This window comes from Salmo salar, chromosome ssa19 (genome assembly GCF_905237065.1).
Source record: "Salmo salar chromosome ssa19, Ssal_v3.1, whole genome shotgun sequence".
Taxonomy (NCBI): Eukaryota; Metazoa; Chordata; class Actinopteri; order Salmoniformes; family Salmonidae; genus Salmo; species Salmo salar.
The window spans coordinates 13,483,404-13,500,912 of NC_059460.1; the positions used below are offsets into that span (position 1 = coordinate 13,483,404).

At 42.5% G+C, this 17,509-nt stretch overlaps 1 protein-coding gene and 1 long non-coding RNA gene across 3 annotated transcripts in view; both read left to right on the forward strand.

The window, feature by feature from the left end:
* Window positions 1-17,509, forward strand: part of olfm3a (olfactomedin 3a) — a 31,784-nt gene that overhangs the window by 8,841 nt on the left and 5,434 nt on the right. The window contains exons 2-3 of the mRNA XM_014157337.2: window positions 7,065-7,208; window positions 15,363-15,518. Of these exons, the coding sequence (XP_014012812.1) occupies window positions 7,065-7,208; window positions 15,363-15,518 (300 nt within the window). The remainder of the gene's footprint in view (window positions 1-7,064; window positions 7,209-15,362; window positions 15,519-17,509) is intronic.
* On the forward strand, window positions 12,893-15,300 carry LOC123728989 (uncharacterized). Of its 2 annotated transcripts, XR_006760687.1 has the most exons (3): window positions 12,893-13,424; window positions 13,561-13,693; window positions 13,805-15,300. It is a non-coding gene; the product is annotated as an uncharacterized lncRNA (long non-coding RNA). The 2 variants fall into 2 exon arrangements; XR_006760686.1 differs by having other exon boundaries at window positions 12,893-13,693.

Sequence of the window (17,509 nt, forward strand, 5' to 3'; positions counted from 1 at the left end):
GCTTAGTGAAGGGAAATCTTAACGCTACAGCATACAATGACATTCCAGACGATTCTGTACTTCTAACTTTGTGGCAGCAGTTTGGGGAAGGCCGTTTCCTGTTCCAGCATGACAATGTCCCCGTGCACAAAGTGAGGTCCATACAGAAATGGTTTGTCGAGATTGGTGTGGAAGGACTTGACTGGCCTGCACCGGGACCTCAACCCCGTGGAACACCTTTGGGATGAATTGGAACACTGACTGTGAGCCAGGCCTAATCGCCCAACATCAGTGCCCGACTTCACTAATGCTCTTGTGGCTGAATGGAAGCAAGTCCCTGCAGCAATGTTCCAACATCTAGTGGAAAGCCTTCCCAGAAGAGAGGAGGCTGTTATAGCAGCAAAGTGGGGACCAACTCCATATTAATGTCCATGATTTTGGAATAAGATATTCGAAGAGCAGGTGTCCACATAATTTTGGTCATGTAGTGTATGTACATATAACTAGGAATAAAGTAACAGATAATAAACAGTAGCCGCAGCAGATGTGATTATTAAAAAAAGTGCAAAGAGGGTGACTTTCACAGCCTCCCGAGGAGGAAGATGCATTGTTGTGCCCTGTTGAACTCTGTGTTGGTGTGTTTGGACCATGATAGATCATTAGTGATTTGGACACCGAGGAACTTGAAGCTTTTGACCCGCTAAACTACAGCCCCATCGATGTGAATGGAGGCATGCTCTGCCCTCCATTTAATGTTGTCCATGATCAGCTGCTTTGTCTTGCTGACGTTGAGAGGTTGTTGTCCTGGCACCACACTGCCAGGTCTCTGACCTCCTTCCATAGGTGTTCTCATCGTCGGTGATCAGGCCTACCAACGTTGTGTCTTTGGCAAACTTAATGATGGCCATGCAGTCATGGGTGAACAGGGAGTACAGGAGGGGACTAAGCACTCACTCCTGAGAGGCCCCCGTGTTGAGGGTCAGCATGGCAGATGTGTTGTTGGCTACTCTCACCACCTGGGGTATCCAGTTGCAGAGGGAGGTGTTTAGTCCCAGGGTCCATAGCTTAGTGATGAGCTTGGAGGGTTCAATGGTGTTGAACGCTGAGCTGTATTCAATGAACAGCATTCTCACGTAGGTGTTCCTTTTGTCCAAGTGGGAAAGGGCAGTGTGGAGTGGAATAGATATTGCGTCCTCTGTGGATCTGTTGGGGCGGTATGCGAATTGGAGTGGGTCCAGGGTGTCTGGGGTGTTTGGTGGTGTTGTGAGCCATGACCAACCTTTCAAACCATTTCTTCGCTACAGAACTGAGTGCTACGGGGCGATAGTCATTTAGACAGGTTACCTAGGTGTTCTTGGGCACAGGGACTATGGTGGTCTGCTTGAAACATGTAGGTATGACAGACTGGGTCAGGGAGAGGTTGAAAATGTCAGTGAAGGCACTTGCCAGCTGGACAACGCATGCCCTGGGGCCTTGTGAATGTTAACCAGTTTAAAGGTCTTACTCACGTCAGCTATGGAGAGCATAATCACATAGCCGACCGGAAAAGCTGGTGCTCTCACGCATGGTTCAGTGTTGCTTGCCACGAGGGGAGCATAGAGGGCATTTAGCTTGTCTTGTAGGCTCACGTCACTGGGCATCTCTAGCCTTTAGGTCAGTGCGGATGTTGCCTGTAATCCATGGCTTCTGGTTGGGATATGTAGTACAGTCACTGTGGGGATGACGTTGTCACTTATTAATGAATCCAGTGACTGATGTGGTAAACTCTTCAATGCCATCGGATGAGTCCCAGAACATATTCCAGTCTGTGCTAGCGAAACATTCCGATAGCTTTGCATCCGCTTCATCTGATCACTTTTGTATAGAGCCCATCACTGGTACTTCCTGTTTGAGTTTTTGCTTGTAAGCAGGAATCAGTAGGATAGAGTTATGGTAAAATTTACCAAATGGAGGGCGAGGGAGAACTTTGTATGCATCTCTCTGTGTGGAGTAAAGGTGATCTAGAGTTTTCTCACAGGTGACAAGTTGGTAGAAATTAGATAAAATGGATTTCAGTTTTCCTGCATTAACATTTTCTTGTTAGCGTATGGCCCTATACAGTTTGTTGTGTGTGGTCATAGTGCCAGCATCGGTTTGTCGTGGTAAATAGACAGCTACGAAAAATATGGATGAAAACTCACTTGGTAAATAGTTTGGTCTACAGCTTATTATGAGGTATTCTATCTCAGACGAGCAGAACCTCGAGACTTCCTTAATATTGGAGATCGCGAACCAGCTGTTGTTAACAAAGAGACACACACCACCCCCTTGAGCTTACCCGACGCTGCCATTCTGTCCTTCCAATGCACAGAAAAAACAGCTAGAATATTATCCATGTCCTTGTTCAGCCAAGTTTCCGAGAAACATAGGATATCACAGTTCTCCAGGTCCCATTGATGGGATAGTTTCGAACGGAGCTCGTCCAGTTTGTTCTCCAGTGATTGTACATTCACCAATAGAACAGGTAGTAGAGGTGGATTAGCTACTCCGTAGTTTCATCAGGGTACCCGCACGTCGGCCCCTGTATCGCTGTCTCTTTCTCTTCCGAGTGTTGGGGATTAGGACCTATGGTTCTAGGTCTCTGTAAGTTAGATAGAGAAGCATCTGCTACAAGGCTACATTGGTTTCACACAGAGATGCACTCCAAAGGCTGGTCATTAATCATTCTTACAAAATACCATTCAGTGGAGCCATAGAGCCATCCCCAGTGGACCAGCACTGTTTTACTCCCTGCACAAGCATCTGTGGTTGTGTATTTCTCTCCCCCCTCTCTCTCTCGCTCTCTCTCTCGCTATCTCTCTCGCTCTCTCTCTCTCTCTCTCTCTCTCTCTCTCTCTCTCTCTCTCTCTCTCTATTTCTCTTTAACCCCCTCTCTCACATTAGTTCTCACCACACATCTCATGTTTGACACTCTCTCCATTTTCTCTCTCTCTCTCTCTCTCTCTTTAACCCCTCTCTCCCTTACCTTCGCTCTCACCACACATCTCATGTGGTGAAATTTGAAATTGTGTTTTTTACATCGGATAAAAGCAGAGACTCAGAGCTAGAAAAGTATATATCATACACTGCAGTTGAGGAGCAATGGGAAGGTAATTCTGCTTTGAAAGTTAATGAACTTGTAACCCCACTTTTGAGAAAATGGCCCGTGAATGTTTTTAGTATACACCCATCAAGCATCATTCACCCCCTCTGAAGTCTTTGCCCCACCCATCTCTTTAAGGATTCACAGTGTAGTAAACAACCAAAGATTAACAATCAAGACTAAAAATTGTAAAGTAGTAGCAAAAGATAGTAATAAAAATAAACTGTATTTAGTCCTTGGCCTATATCCTAATCTGATTTTGGTGCAGCTCATGTTGTTCTTCACATTACCGTCTCTGGTAAACACACACGATATCAAATGAAATCTAAGTTGATTTGTCACATGCACAGGATACAGAAGGTGTAAACAGCACAGTGAAATGGCTACTTGCATAATGGAGTCTTTTGTTTAGACATTTAGCTAGCTATCTAAACAATGAACCATAATCCCAACTCTAATGCCACATTCAAAACAACTGGGAACTAGGAAATCTCCAACTTCCGACTTCAGTGTGTTCAAAACAACTTGGAACTCAGAAAAAAAAACAGCTCCGACTGGGAAAAATCGATTTCAACGGTCATCCTACTCGGAATTCCAACTCGGGAACATGGGCCTCTTTCTAGTGCTCTGACTCTCCGACCTGAAAATCACTGACGTCATGATTTGACCTCGTATTTTTCATAGTTCCCAGTTGTTTTGAACGTGGCAATACACCCATACATGAATCTGCAGGTAGCTAAAGCTAACCAACTAGGTTTTATGTTAACTAGCTAACTAACATTAGGCTATAACTGCAATGCACATGACTTCCTGAGATACTAATAATATTACAACACAGATCATAAACATAACGTTCGCTAGCGAGCCAGCCAGCTAACTTTAGCTAGCTAGCTAACAGTACACTTTTTAACTTGCAATGAAAACTACTTTCTGTCTAAATTATAAATGTATAATACCTGAAAATGTAGCTGGACTCTTACCTGTATACATGGATGAACGCTTCTCCCTCTCTGTCATGGATGCCATGGTTGCCCTTAATATAAAGATGTAATCCAGAGACAGGTGTTTTATACAACAGCCTTCTTTCTGTGTTCTCCTTTTGGACTCTCTCCGCTTTTGACAATCATCTCTCTACTTCCACTGGGCATTCCACTGATTTTGAAACTCTGTCAACTTCTTCCGTGACAACGACACCATTTCTTCTCCACCGTTTACATCTGAAGACCCTACAATGTCTGGTTACATTTTTTTTTTACCTAAATCAAGGATTTCATAATTGTCTGATTCATTTTCAGAGAATCAGCATTGCAGGATCATCCTCCAGAAAGTAGTCCATCACAACTTTTTCCCACTAAGCTTTGTCAATAGCGCTATTAACTTCAGCGCAGCAACGTTGAGATTAGAAGCAAAGTTCTTCATGATATCTTTTTAAAAAAGCAGTGGTAGAAAGGATTATCCACACTCATTTTATAGAGAGAAGCATGCTACACGGCAGACCAATCCGAACTCATCTCTCGGCATGTCCAGCCCATCCATTATCTCAGCCAATCATAGCTAGCGGGAAGGTACTTGTATTTTTCCATGGATAAACCAACTAGGGTCATAATTTTCTTTGTATGTACAGATGGCATACAAGTTTGTTATTAAGGCACATGAAAGTTCACATGTTCCAGAAGGCATTTCTGCAACAACAAGTTAAAATGCCTCTCCTGTGAAGTAGTGACGTGTGGCATACGCCAAGTTTTTGAAACGGGTCACTCATGTTCGACTCTCCATCTCTCTCCCTTTCATTTTCTCTCTTCCTGGCTCTCTCTCTTTCTATCTCTCTCTCTCTCTCTGAAGTGAAACAGCAACATAAATATGAGTTTATAGTTCAGCCTTGAATGGGAAGGTCATCAGAGAGTTGCACTTTTAAAGGAATGGAGAAAAATAAAACGTAGCGGTGTGATTGGCTGTATTCAAGGCTCTGGTTACAGAGGCAGAAAGAACTTGTTTTAATATAGAGTGGCCTTGTCCAATGTCCTTAGTTGCTGTTGGTTGTACATGGCATGAGCATGACTTATATTTCCTATTTTGCGGAAGATATACAGACCATTCAAAAGTTTGGATCCACCTACTCATTCAAGGGTTTTTCTTCATTTGTACTATTTTCTACATTTTATAATAATAGTGATGACATCACAACTATGAAATAACACATATGGAATCATGTAGTAACCAAAAAAGTGTTAAACAAATGAAAATATATGTTATTTTAGATTCTTCAAAGTAGCCACCCTTTGCTTTGACAGCTTTGCACACTCTTGGCATTCTCTCAACCAGCTTCACCTGGAATGCTTTACCAACAGCCTTGAAGGAGTTCCCACATATGCTAAACACTTGTTGGCTGCTTTTCCTTTTCTCTGCAGTCCAACTCATATCATACCATCTCAATTGGTTTGAGGTCGGGTGATTGTGGAGGCCAGATCATCTGATGCAGCTCTCCATCACTCTCCTTCTTGGTCAAATAGCCCTTACACAGCCTGTTGGTGTGTTGGGTCATTGTCCTGTTGAAAAACAAATTATAGTCCCACTAAGCGCAAACCAGATGGGATGGTGTATCACTGCAGAATGCTGTGGTAGCCATGCTGGTTAAGTGTGCCTTAAATTCTAAATAAATCACAGAAAGTGACACCAGCAAAGCACCCCCACACCATCACACCTCCTCTTCAAGTCCTCACGGTGGGAACCACATATGCGGAGATCATCCGTTCACCTACTCTGCATCTCACAAAGACACGGCGGTTGAAACCCAAAATCTCAAATTTGGACAGATTTCCACCGGTCTAATATCTATTGCTCATGTTTCTTGGACCAAGCAAGTCTCTTCTTCTCATTGGTGTTCTTTAGTAGTGGTTTCTTTGCAGCAATTCTACAATAAAAGGCCTGATCCACGCAGTCTCCTCTGAACAGTTGATGTTGAGATGTGTCTGTTCCTTGAACTCTGTGAAGCATTTATTTGGGCTGCAATTTCTGATGCTGGTAACTCTAATGATCTTATCCTCTGCAGCAGAGGTGACTGTGGGTCTTCCTTTCCTGTGGCGGTCCTCATCAGAGCCAGTTTCATCATAGCGCTTGATGGTTTTTGCGACTGCAGTTAAAATTTTCCGCATTGACTGACCTTCATGTCTTCAAGTAATGATGGACTGTCATTTCTCTTTGCTTATTTGAGCTGTTCTTGCCATAATATGGACTTGGTCTTTTACCAAATAGGGCTATCTTCTGTATACCACCCCTACCTTGTCACAACACAACTGATTGGCTGAAACGCATTAAGAATGAAAGAAATTCCACAAATTAACTTTTAATAAGGCACACCTGTTCATTGAAATGCATTCCAGGTGACTACCTCATGAAGCTGGTTCAGAGAATGCCAATAGTGTGCAAAGCTGTCATCAAGGCAAAGGGTGGCTACATTGAAAAATCTTAAATCTTAAATATATTTTGATTTGTTTAACACTAATTTGCGTACTACATGATTCTACAAATGTGTTATTTCATAGTTGTGATGTCTTCACTATTATTCTACAATGTAGAAAATAGTAAAAATAAAGAAAATCCCTTGAATGAGTAGGTGTGTCCAAACTTTTGAATGGTACTGTATATATCTATACAGTGGGTTCTTTATATCAGTGGGTTCTGTCTGGAGTACCCCTGAAGTCCCCGCTCATGTGCATTTTGCCAGTAAGCCTAGGGTCTCATGAGTCTTCTCAAGTACCATCTGTGGATAGGCCAAGTCCCCCCCAGGAGTCCTTGTACCCCTGGTTGGAACCACTGCTTTCTATCACTAGCTATATGATAATCTAGCTACCAGCTCACATTGAAAAATGTTGTCTGTCGTCCAACGGCTTTTACCCAGATCAAGGATTCCCTTCACCAATATTTTTCTGTGTGTGCGTGTGCGCGTGTGTGTGCGTGAGTGTAGACAATTGGGCCTAAGGAGGGTTGGCAGGTGTACAGCTCTGCCCAGGATGCCGATGGTCGGTGTATCTGCACGGTGGTGGCACCTGAACAGAACCTCTGCTCCAGAGATGCCAAGGGAAGACAGCTCCGCCAGCTACTGGAGAAGGTACCCCGCAAACATGCATGTACTCACACACACACACACACACACACACACACTAATACAAACTAACCCTTAGTCTCTCTTTATCGTTCTCCCTCCCTCTGTCTCTCTCTCTTTCTCTCTCCCGCCCTTTTTCTCTCTCTACCTTTCTCTCCCTCTCTTTCTCTCTCCCCCCTTTCTCTCCCTCTCTCTTTCTCGTTCTCCCTCCCTCTGTCTCTCTCCCTCTCTCTTTCTCTCGGTCCTCTGCTTTCACCTGCTTTTAGCTCTTTCCAGGAATCAGCTGACCTTCATCGGATGTGTCAGATGAACACACAACACCTACCATAGAATGAACACACAACACCTACCATAGAATGAACACACAACACCTACCATAGAATGAACACACAACACCTACCATAGAATGAACACACAACACCTACCATAGAACGAACACACAACACCTACTATACAATTAAGCAACTAGCTCTCAGTGTCACATCAGAATTAGACATTCATCCATGTTTCGCAAACGTCACATTTGTAAGTGTTTAAGGTTAGAGTTAAGTTTAGGCATTAACTCTGAACATTTAAGGTTAGAGTTAAGTTCAGGCATTAACTCTGAAATCCTGAGGTTAACTGTGAATGGTTAAGGTAAGGGTTAGGGTTTGAGATAGGCTTAACCCTTTGACACGTACCAACAAACGGGTGTGATCATTCTACAGTGGTCCCTGCAGCGTACGCTCAAACCGGTGTGATTAGTAAGGCTTATTTAGAACGTCCAGTTTTCATTGACACAACAGTCAGCGTTTGAGCTGGCCACACTGTTATTTCACAAAAGCATTTTGCACAAACACAGTCCTTACAAAGTTATGTCCTGAATGTGACCAGTTTATTTTTGGATGCAATGTTCAGACATTCACAGAAGTAGCGAGAGCATAGCAGAAACATCCAAACTCAGAAAATGTGGGCTACATTAGTCCTAGCGCTAACTGATGAAAGATTGATGTAACTCAAGCGGTCATATTTAGCTAACTCTTTTGCTGACACAAACCACAATATGAATTAGCTAATAGCAATTACTATTTACAATTCATCACATCACGGGTGAGCTCACCATTGATACAAATAATTGAGTAAAACAATCCGACGATGGGTAGTTTTTGCACGCCACCATGTTTGTTTTTCACGTCAACCAAAGATATTAGAAGAGGAGATGATATGGATTTGGGTCTGTTTGCACTATGCATGATGAAGGGGGTGTGTCATCTACGAACATTCACCTCCCTTTATTCACTTTCAGGAGTTTACTCTAAAGATGAGGGAACCATTCCTTCACTTCATTACAATATCTTTGGTCTGACAGATTTTTACGTTACACCCAGAATGCAGTGTATAATGTCAACAAACATGGCGCCACACATAGCTAGCAAATAGCTAAGCATTAGCCCATCATAATCAGTACAACCTTCAAGAAATGATTTTACACGCATCATAGGTGTCCATTACAATCTATGCGATAATCGGAATGCATTATTTGTCACCAGTACTTGAAAACATGTGAATAAAACTGTAAATACATTATTCTCCATACATACATACTGTATCCTACAGTAGAAATGACAACACTATATACAGAAAATAAGGCACTTACTTTGATAGGAACGCACACATGTCCAAAGTTATTATTTGTAAGGAAAACAACAATGAAGGCAATGCAAGCGCCAGCCAGAAAATGTGCAAGACTGCGCAAATGTCTCCATACTTGATATGCGGAAACACTGGGGAAGTGCTTGGGCTCTCCTCGAAGAGAGAAGTTGGTCTGGCTCAGTAAAGCCTCAAACATAAATTGTCTGCAACAGTGATATGGGCTACTTCTATGTGAATTAATGAGGAGGCAGCACACACCTCAATTCTGTTGTTAGAAAATAAAACTTGTTAGAAAATAATTAGAAATTGACAAGTTGAAACATACTGTAGCCTATTGATAATTAGCAAGCAGCGCATGTTAACTGTCCTGTTGCGTAACAATCACATTTCAGTGCATTCTGACATCATGTGCATAAATCAACTGACGCTGGGGGCGACCGTTAGAGATATTTGGATCTCACGCATGAAAAGGTTATAAAACAAAAACCTCAAAAACGACTTTCTATCGCTGGATTCAAACATGCAATGTTCGGCAAGATGCTTGCCCATCCTCCATCCCCGTCCACAACATCCTAACAAAACCGAAACCTACTTAAAGGTAACAGCGCTCGCTGTGGCCCCTAGTGGACAGTTTCCAACTCGTCTCCAGACATCCTCAGACATGGCTGGACGTCGAATACTGACTTGTATCACAGGTGACCTGGCTGCAATTAACACCTACCATATAATTAACACACAACACCTATCATAGAATCAACACACAAACACCTAACATAGAATCACCTAGAAGCAAAGTTACAGCACTCTGCAACATCTTAGGAACACCTGTTGTGATAGGGTTAAAAGTCACGGTACACTTCAAAGGGAGTTTTATCTTTTTACAGTGAAAGATCCCTTATAAAAGATGCTGTGTGTATTAAGTGCTGGACCTCAGTATATACAGTTATCTTCACTCTGAAGTGATCTATCATACACATTACTGGACCTCTACGATGCCAGCGCATAAGTAGAGTGATTTAAGAGAATGTCATTTATACCTGTGTGTGTGTGATGAATGGCTAGGTTGTTAATCATATGGGAGGAGAAGCTAATCATATTATTAATATGCAGATGTAGGCATCATTTTGTATCTGCTGCTGTCTGTTGAGGAGGATCGTGTTGTTAACTTGTGATTCATGTTTTCCAATGCTTCAACATGGTATACATATAAGAAAAGTAAGGCACAGATGGATAATGTCTTGAATAATTGTATTCTTTTTTTTCAACATCCATTTCAGGTGTAGGGATACATGTTTAAATAGAGTTTTCAAACAGGTCTGAATTCCAACTTTTCCTGAGGTGTGTGTATGTAATTCAAACTTTCACATATATGACAGTTTTTTACAATCGCTAACATCCTTTTGTCCAATCTGTAGTCACACTTTCAAAACTCTAAACACAATTAGCACAACATCCATCTGTTGTGGACCATCCCATTAACACAATCCATGTTGTTTTCACAGAATATGCAGTCAATTAACAGGTTTCTAAAATGCTTATACACTGCTCAAAAAAATAAAGCGAACACTTATTAAACAACACAATGTAACTTCAAGTCAATCACACTTCTGTGAAATCAAACTGTCCACTTAGGAAGCAACACTGATTGAAAATATATTTCACATGCTGTTGTGCAAATGGAATAGACAACAGGTGGAAATTATAGGCAATTAGCAAGACACCCCCAATAAAGGAGTGTTTCTGCAGGTGGGGACCGCAGACCACTTCTCAGTTCCTATGCTTCCTGGCTGATGTTTTGGTCACTTTTGAATGCTGTCGGTGCTTTCACTCTAGTGGTAGCATGAGACGGAGTCTACAACCCACACAAGTGGCTCAGGTAGTGCAGCTCATCCAGGATGGCACATCAATGCGAGCTGTGGCAAGAAGGCTTGCTGTGTCTGTCAGCGTAGTGTCCAGAGCATGGAGGCGCTACCAGGAGACAGGCCAGTACATCAGGAGACGTGGAGAAGGCCGTAGGAGGGCAACAACCCAGCAGCAGGACCGCTACCTCCGCCTTTGTGCAAGGAGGAGCAGGAGAAGCACTGCCAGAGCCCTGCAAAATGACCTCCAGCAGGCCACAAATGTGCATGTGTCTGCTCAAATGGTCAGAAACAGACTCCATGAGGGTGGTATGAGGGCCTGACGTCCACAGGTGGGGGTTGTGCTTACAGCCCAACACCGTGCAGGACGTTTGGCATTTGCCAGAGAACACCAAGATTGGCAAATTCGCCACTGGCGCCCTGTGCTCTTCACAGATGAAAGCAGGTTCACACTGAGCACGTGACAGAGTCTGGAGACGCCGTGGAGAACGTTCTGCTGCCTGCAACATCCTCCAGCATGACCGGTTTGGCGGTGGGTCAGTCATGGTGTGGGGTGGCATTTCTTTGGGGGGCCGCACAGCCCTCCATGTGCTCGCCGAGGTAGCCTGACTGCCATTAGGTACCGAGATGAGATCCTCAGACCCCTTGTGAGACCATATGCTGGTGCGGTTGGCCCTGGGTTCCTCCTAATGCAAGACAATGCTAGACCTCATGTGGCTGGAGTGTGTCAGCAGTTCCTGCAAGAGGAAGGCATTGATGCTATGGACTGGCCCGCCCGTTCCCCAGACCTCAATCCAATTGAGCACATCTGGGACATCATGTCTCGCTCCATCCACCAACAGACTGCACCACAGACTGTCCAGGAGTTGGCGGATGCTTTAGTCCAGGTCTGGGAGGAGATTCTTCAGGAGACCATCTGCCACCTCATCAGGAGCATGCCCAGGCGTTGTAGGGAGGTCATACAGGCACGTGGAGGCCACACACACTACTGAGCCTCATTTTGACTTGTTTTAAGGACATTACATCAAAGTAGGATCAGCCTGTAGTGTGGTTTTCCACTTTAATTTTGAGTGTGACTCCAAATCCAGACCTCCATGGGTTGATAAATTGGATTTCCATTGATTATTTTTGTGTGATTTTGTTGTCAGCACATTCAACTATGTAAAGAAAAAAGTATTTAATAAGATTATTTCTTTCATTCAGATCTAGGATGTGTTGTTTAAGTGTTCCCTTTACCCAATACCAAAATTATGGCTCTTTCTTGTCTTATTTATAAATGCTTGCACACAGCATGCTAGAAATGAAGACCTAATGTTCGAAACCTTAAATATAGTATAAAGCCTCTACTTCTGCAACAACAGCAGCTCAAAAGCTATGTTGAAACAGCTATTAAGCATTTTTTCATGAACAGATCATTGAAACATTGGAAATATCTGATTTACTGTAAGTTGTGTAAAATAGACCAACTGCAGCTGATTCCAATCTCAATCGGAGACATCGCCAGGTGTTGAAGTTCTTTCAATTACATGGACATACACAGTGAAAAGGGGACTCTTTGGATTGATTTTGTTCAATGTGGATACAGAACAACACAGAGGAGCAGAGAGAGAAAAAATAATGTATGGACAAGGAAGAGGTGTAGTTGAACCAGGGAGAGGAGTAGCTGGACCAGGCAGAGGAGCAGTTGGACCAGAACTAGGGAGAGGAGAGGTAGGGGGAGAGGAGTATGAATGTGTGGTGGTGTTCAAAGGAGAGTAAGAGCTGTTGTCACTGATGAAATAAGAGCCACCATCATAGACCATGAGATTAACCATGGTCTGTCACTGAGAGAGGCTGGTGAAAGAGTTCAGCCTAATACCATGGTCTATCACTGAGAGAGACTGGTGAAAGAGTCCAGCCTAATACCATGGTCTATCACTGAGAGAGACTGGTGAAAGAGTCCAGCCTAATACCATGGTCTATCACTGAGAGAGGCTGGTGAAAGAGTCCAGCCTAATACCATGGTCTATCACTGAGAGAGGCTGGTGAAAGAGTCCAGCCTAATACCATGGTCTATCACTGAGAGAGGCTGGTGAAAGAGTCCAGCCTAATACCATGGTCTATCACTGAGAGAGGCTGGTGAAAGAGTCCAGCCTAATACCATGGTCTATCACTGAGAGAGGCTGGTGAAAGAGTCCAGCCTAATACCATGGTCTATCACTGAGAGAGGCTGGTGAAAGAGTCCAGCCTAATACCATGGTCTATCACTGAGAGAGGCTGGTGAAAGAGTCCAGCATAATCTCAGACGGTCAACCGTGGCTTCCACTATCTGGAATTTTCAACAAACCAACAGGTAAGTAATGCATTTCACAAAGGCTTGTTTTATCATTACTGTTGCTATGTCCCACAGTAACTGTAGGCCAGCAGTCCCAATGCAATACATATGTTGTATTTTTGTTCCTCTAAAGGACGCAACGTCTTCCTCCCTCTGGGGGAAGAGGAAAGCTCCTCAGTGAAGACCTAGAGCATGCCATTGTAGGATTGGTCATTGCTAACAATGCAATAAAACTGAGAGAAATTCAGACCAGAATTGTAGAGGACAAGCTGGTATTTCCCAATGTGGAAAGCATCAGCCTGACTACCATTGGCTCGGACTCTGACCAAACACAGAGTTGGAATGAAACAGTTGTACACAGTTCCTTTTGAAAGGAACAGTGAGCGGGTCAAGGAACTCCGGCACCAATACGTCCAGGTATGGTGTCTATCCAATATGTCTTGTTCTATAGTGAGTTTTACACTATGCTACTCTACATGTTAACATGGGTTACAGTACATACAGTAGGACATACTGAAAAGCATTGACACATACTATGTTTGATTTCTTTCAGAGAGTCATGGAGTTGGAGGTTAATCACACCCCACATGAAATCATTTATGTAGATGAGGCAGGGTTTAACCTGACAAAAACACGTCGGAGGGGAAGAAACGTCATCGGGAAAAAGGCCACCGTTGATGTGCCGGGTGAGAAAGGAGCAAATATCACAATGTGTGCTGCAATCTTGAGTGCTGGTTTGGCCCTGCAGAAATGCCAGATTGGTCCCTACAACACTGAGCGCTTTCTTTTGTTTTTAGATGACCTCCACCAACAACTGGTGCCAGAAGCAGAAAGGGAACAGGTGGGAGGAAACATGAGGACATTTGTGATTGCATGGGACAATGTAGCATTCCACCATTCACATGTAATCACAAACTGGTTTGCAGCCCATCCAAGAATGCTTTCCCTTTTCCTCCCCCTTACTCGCCTTTCCTCAACCACATAGAGGAATTATTTTCTGCCTGGAGGTGGAAAGTGTAGGATCATCGGCCACATGACCAAATGTCCCTCCTGGATGCAATGGATGCCGGCTGCAGAGACCTCTCAGCTGAAGACTGCCAGGGGTGGATAAGGCATGCCAGGCGTTTCTATCCACGGTGCATAGCGAGAGACGACGTAAGATGTGATGTGGACAAGAACATGTGGCCAAATGCTGATGATCGTATAGATTAGAACGGGACTGTGCATTTTAGTGTTTTTTTCCCTTCTCTGCCTTTTTTTACTGTAATTGTGTTTTATTTGTACACATTTGGAACCACAGGCCATGTATGTTGGATTTTTTGTTGATCACTGGCAGCAATTTCATGTTGCTAATAAAGCTTTGACTGCAGCAATTCTGTCGCTATTATTTTCTATTGTACATTCTATAAAATAAAGATGACTCATTCACTTTTAGATAGTATGTTGCCAAAAATGCACACAATTGACACTCAACCAAAGAATGTAGAGTGGTTTACAGCAAAAGGAAACTGAATTATAAAGAACAATGGATTCCATATTGTCTATTGTATGCAGGTTCTGAAACATGAAAAGCATTGCAGTTTTTGTAATGCCATCAACCGTTAGTATTTTGAAAGTCGTTGTGCTATGATTGACTATATTCTCCTCTTGGATAGAAAACATGTGCTAGTGTTTTGACAGAATGATTAGATATTGAGTCGGGTTTGTCGTGTTTTGATAGAGTTAGTGTACGTAGAGAAAGTTTTTTATCATTTTGAAATGTAGAGATGGTATTTAATGAACAAAATTTGGTTTTTAGCAGAAAATGAACTGTTTGACTAATTGTGTGATGTAGGTGTGTTATTGTGTTAAGAGTTTATAAAAAGTACCTTAAGTATAGGTAAACGCTTGTTAGCAATTGTAAAAAAAAAAGAAAAAAAAAGAAAACTGTAAGCCATGCTTTGTTGTCAATGGGAGAATGGGAACGTTACACCTAAATCCGAGTTAACATAAGGATCTCAAGTTAGGAGTCAGTTCAGGAGTCCGTGTTGGCCCAGTGCTGTTTGAGACGGTTATATAGATTTGATTTAGCCTGGTCCCAGATATGTTTGTGCTGTCTTGCCAGCTCCTATGGTCATTGACATGCACAACACAAACAGATCTTGGACCAGGCTAGATGTGCTTGTCTTATTTGCTGTGGTCTAGGTGCAGGACATCTTTCAGATGGTTGTTGGACATGTGTTTGTCTTGTTGGTAAAACTTTACGATGATGGTATGTAACATTCATAAAGTATTCATAAAACCTTTATATCCATGACGTGTATGTCTCTACGTCTCTGTTACAACATATACAGTATTTACCCTACTCTGGTCCAGGTGCAGAACATGTCCCAGTCCATTGAGGTGTTGAACCTACGGACTCAGAGGGACTTCCAGTATGTCATGAAGATGGAGAATCAGATGAAAGGGCTCCGGACCAAGTTCAGACAGGTAGAAGATGACAGGAAGACTATTATGGCCAAGAACTTCCAGGTACAGAACATTAAAGCACCAGAATACATTGAAGGAAGAATACATTAAAGTACAGCACATTACAGCACTAGAATACATTGACATACAGCACATTACAGCACTAGAATACAATGAAGTACAGAACATTACAGCAGTGAAATACATTGAAGTAAAGAACATTACAGCACTAGAATACATTGAAGTAAAGAACATTATAGCACTAGAATACATTGATGTACATAACATTACAGCACTAGAATACATTGAAGTACAGAACATTACAGCACAAGAATACATTGAAGTACAGAACATTACAGCACTAGAATACATTGAAGTACAGAACATTACAGCACAAGAACACATTGAAGTACAGAACATTACAGCACAAGAATACATTGAAGTACAGAACATTACAGCACTAGAATACATTGAAGTACAGAACATAACAGCACAAGAATACATTGAAGTACAGAACATAACAGCACTAGAATACATTGATGTACAGAACATTACAGCACTAGAATACATTGATGTACATAACATTACAGCACTTGAATACATTGAAGTATAGAACATTGCAGCACTAGAATTACAGCACTAGCAAACATTAAAGTACAGCCCATTTTTTATAAACAGGCCCAGGTGTTTTTTCTGACCACATGACCTGACCAGAGACATTTACTTACAATGTTATACACTGTGAGAGACACACATAGGGAAATATGTTAGATCAATTAAACAATATACAGTACCAGTCAAAAGTTTGGACACACCTAATCATTCATTGGTTTTTCTTTTTCTTTCTTTTTTACTATTTTCTACATTGTAGAGTAATAGTAAAGACGTCAAAACCATGAAATAACACATGGAATCATGTAGAAAACAAAAAAGAGTTAAACAAATAAAAATGTTATATTTGCGATTCTTCAAAGTAGCCACCCTTTGCCTTGATGACAGCTTTGCACACTCTTGGCATTCTTTCAACCTGCTTCATGAGGTAGTCACCTGGAATGCATTTAAATTAACTGGTGTGCATTAAGAATTTCTTTCCTTCTTAATGTGTTTGAGTCAGTCAGTTGTGTTGTGACAAGGTAGGAGTGGTATACAGAAGATAGCATATTATGGCAAGAACAGCTCAAGTAAGCAAAGAGAAATGACAGTCCATCATTACTTTAAGACATGAAGGTCAGTCAATACAGAACATTTCAAGAACTTTGAAAGTTTCTTCAACTGCAGTCGCAAAAACAGATCAAGCGCTATGATGAAACTGGCTCTGATGAGGACCGCCACAGGAAAGGAAGACCCAGAGTTACTTCTGCTGCAGAGGATAAGATCATTAGAGTTACCAGCCTCAGAAATTGCAGCCCAAATAAATGCTTCACAGAGTTCAAGGAACAGACACATCTCAACATCAACTGTTCAGAGGAGACTGCGTGAATCAGGCCTTCATGATCGAATTTCTGCAAAGAAACCACTACTAAAGGACACCAATAAGAAGAAGAGACTTGCTTGGGGCAAGAAACACGAGCAACGGACATTAGACTGGTGGAAATCTGTCCTTTGGTCTGATGAGTCAAAATGTGAGATTTTGGGTCACAACCACCTTGTCTTTGTGAGACGCAGAGTAGGTGAACGGATGATCTTCATGTGTGGTTCCTACCGTGAAGCATTGAGGAGGAGGTGTGATGGTGTGGGGGTGCTTTGATGGCGACACTGTCTGTGATTTATTTAGAATTCAAGGCACACTTAACCAGCATGGCTACCACAGCATTCGCAGCGATAAGCCATCACATCTGGTTTGCACTTAGTGGGACTATCATTTGTTTTTCAGCACGACAATCACCCTCCAGGCTGTGTAAGGGCTATTTGACCAAGAATGAGAGTGATGGAGTGCTGCATCAGATGATCTGGCCTCCACAATCACCCAACCTCAACCCAATTGAAATGGTTTGGGATGAGTTGGACAGCAGAGTGAAAGATAAGCAGCCAACAAGTGCTCAGCATATGTGGGA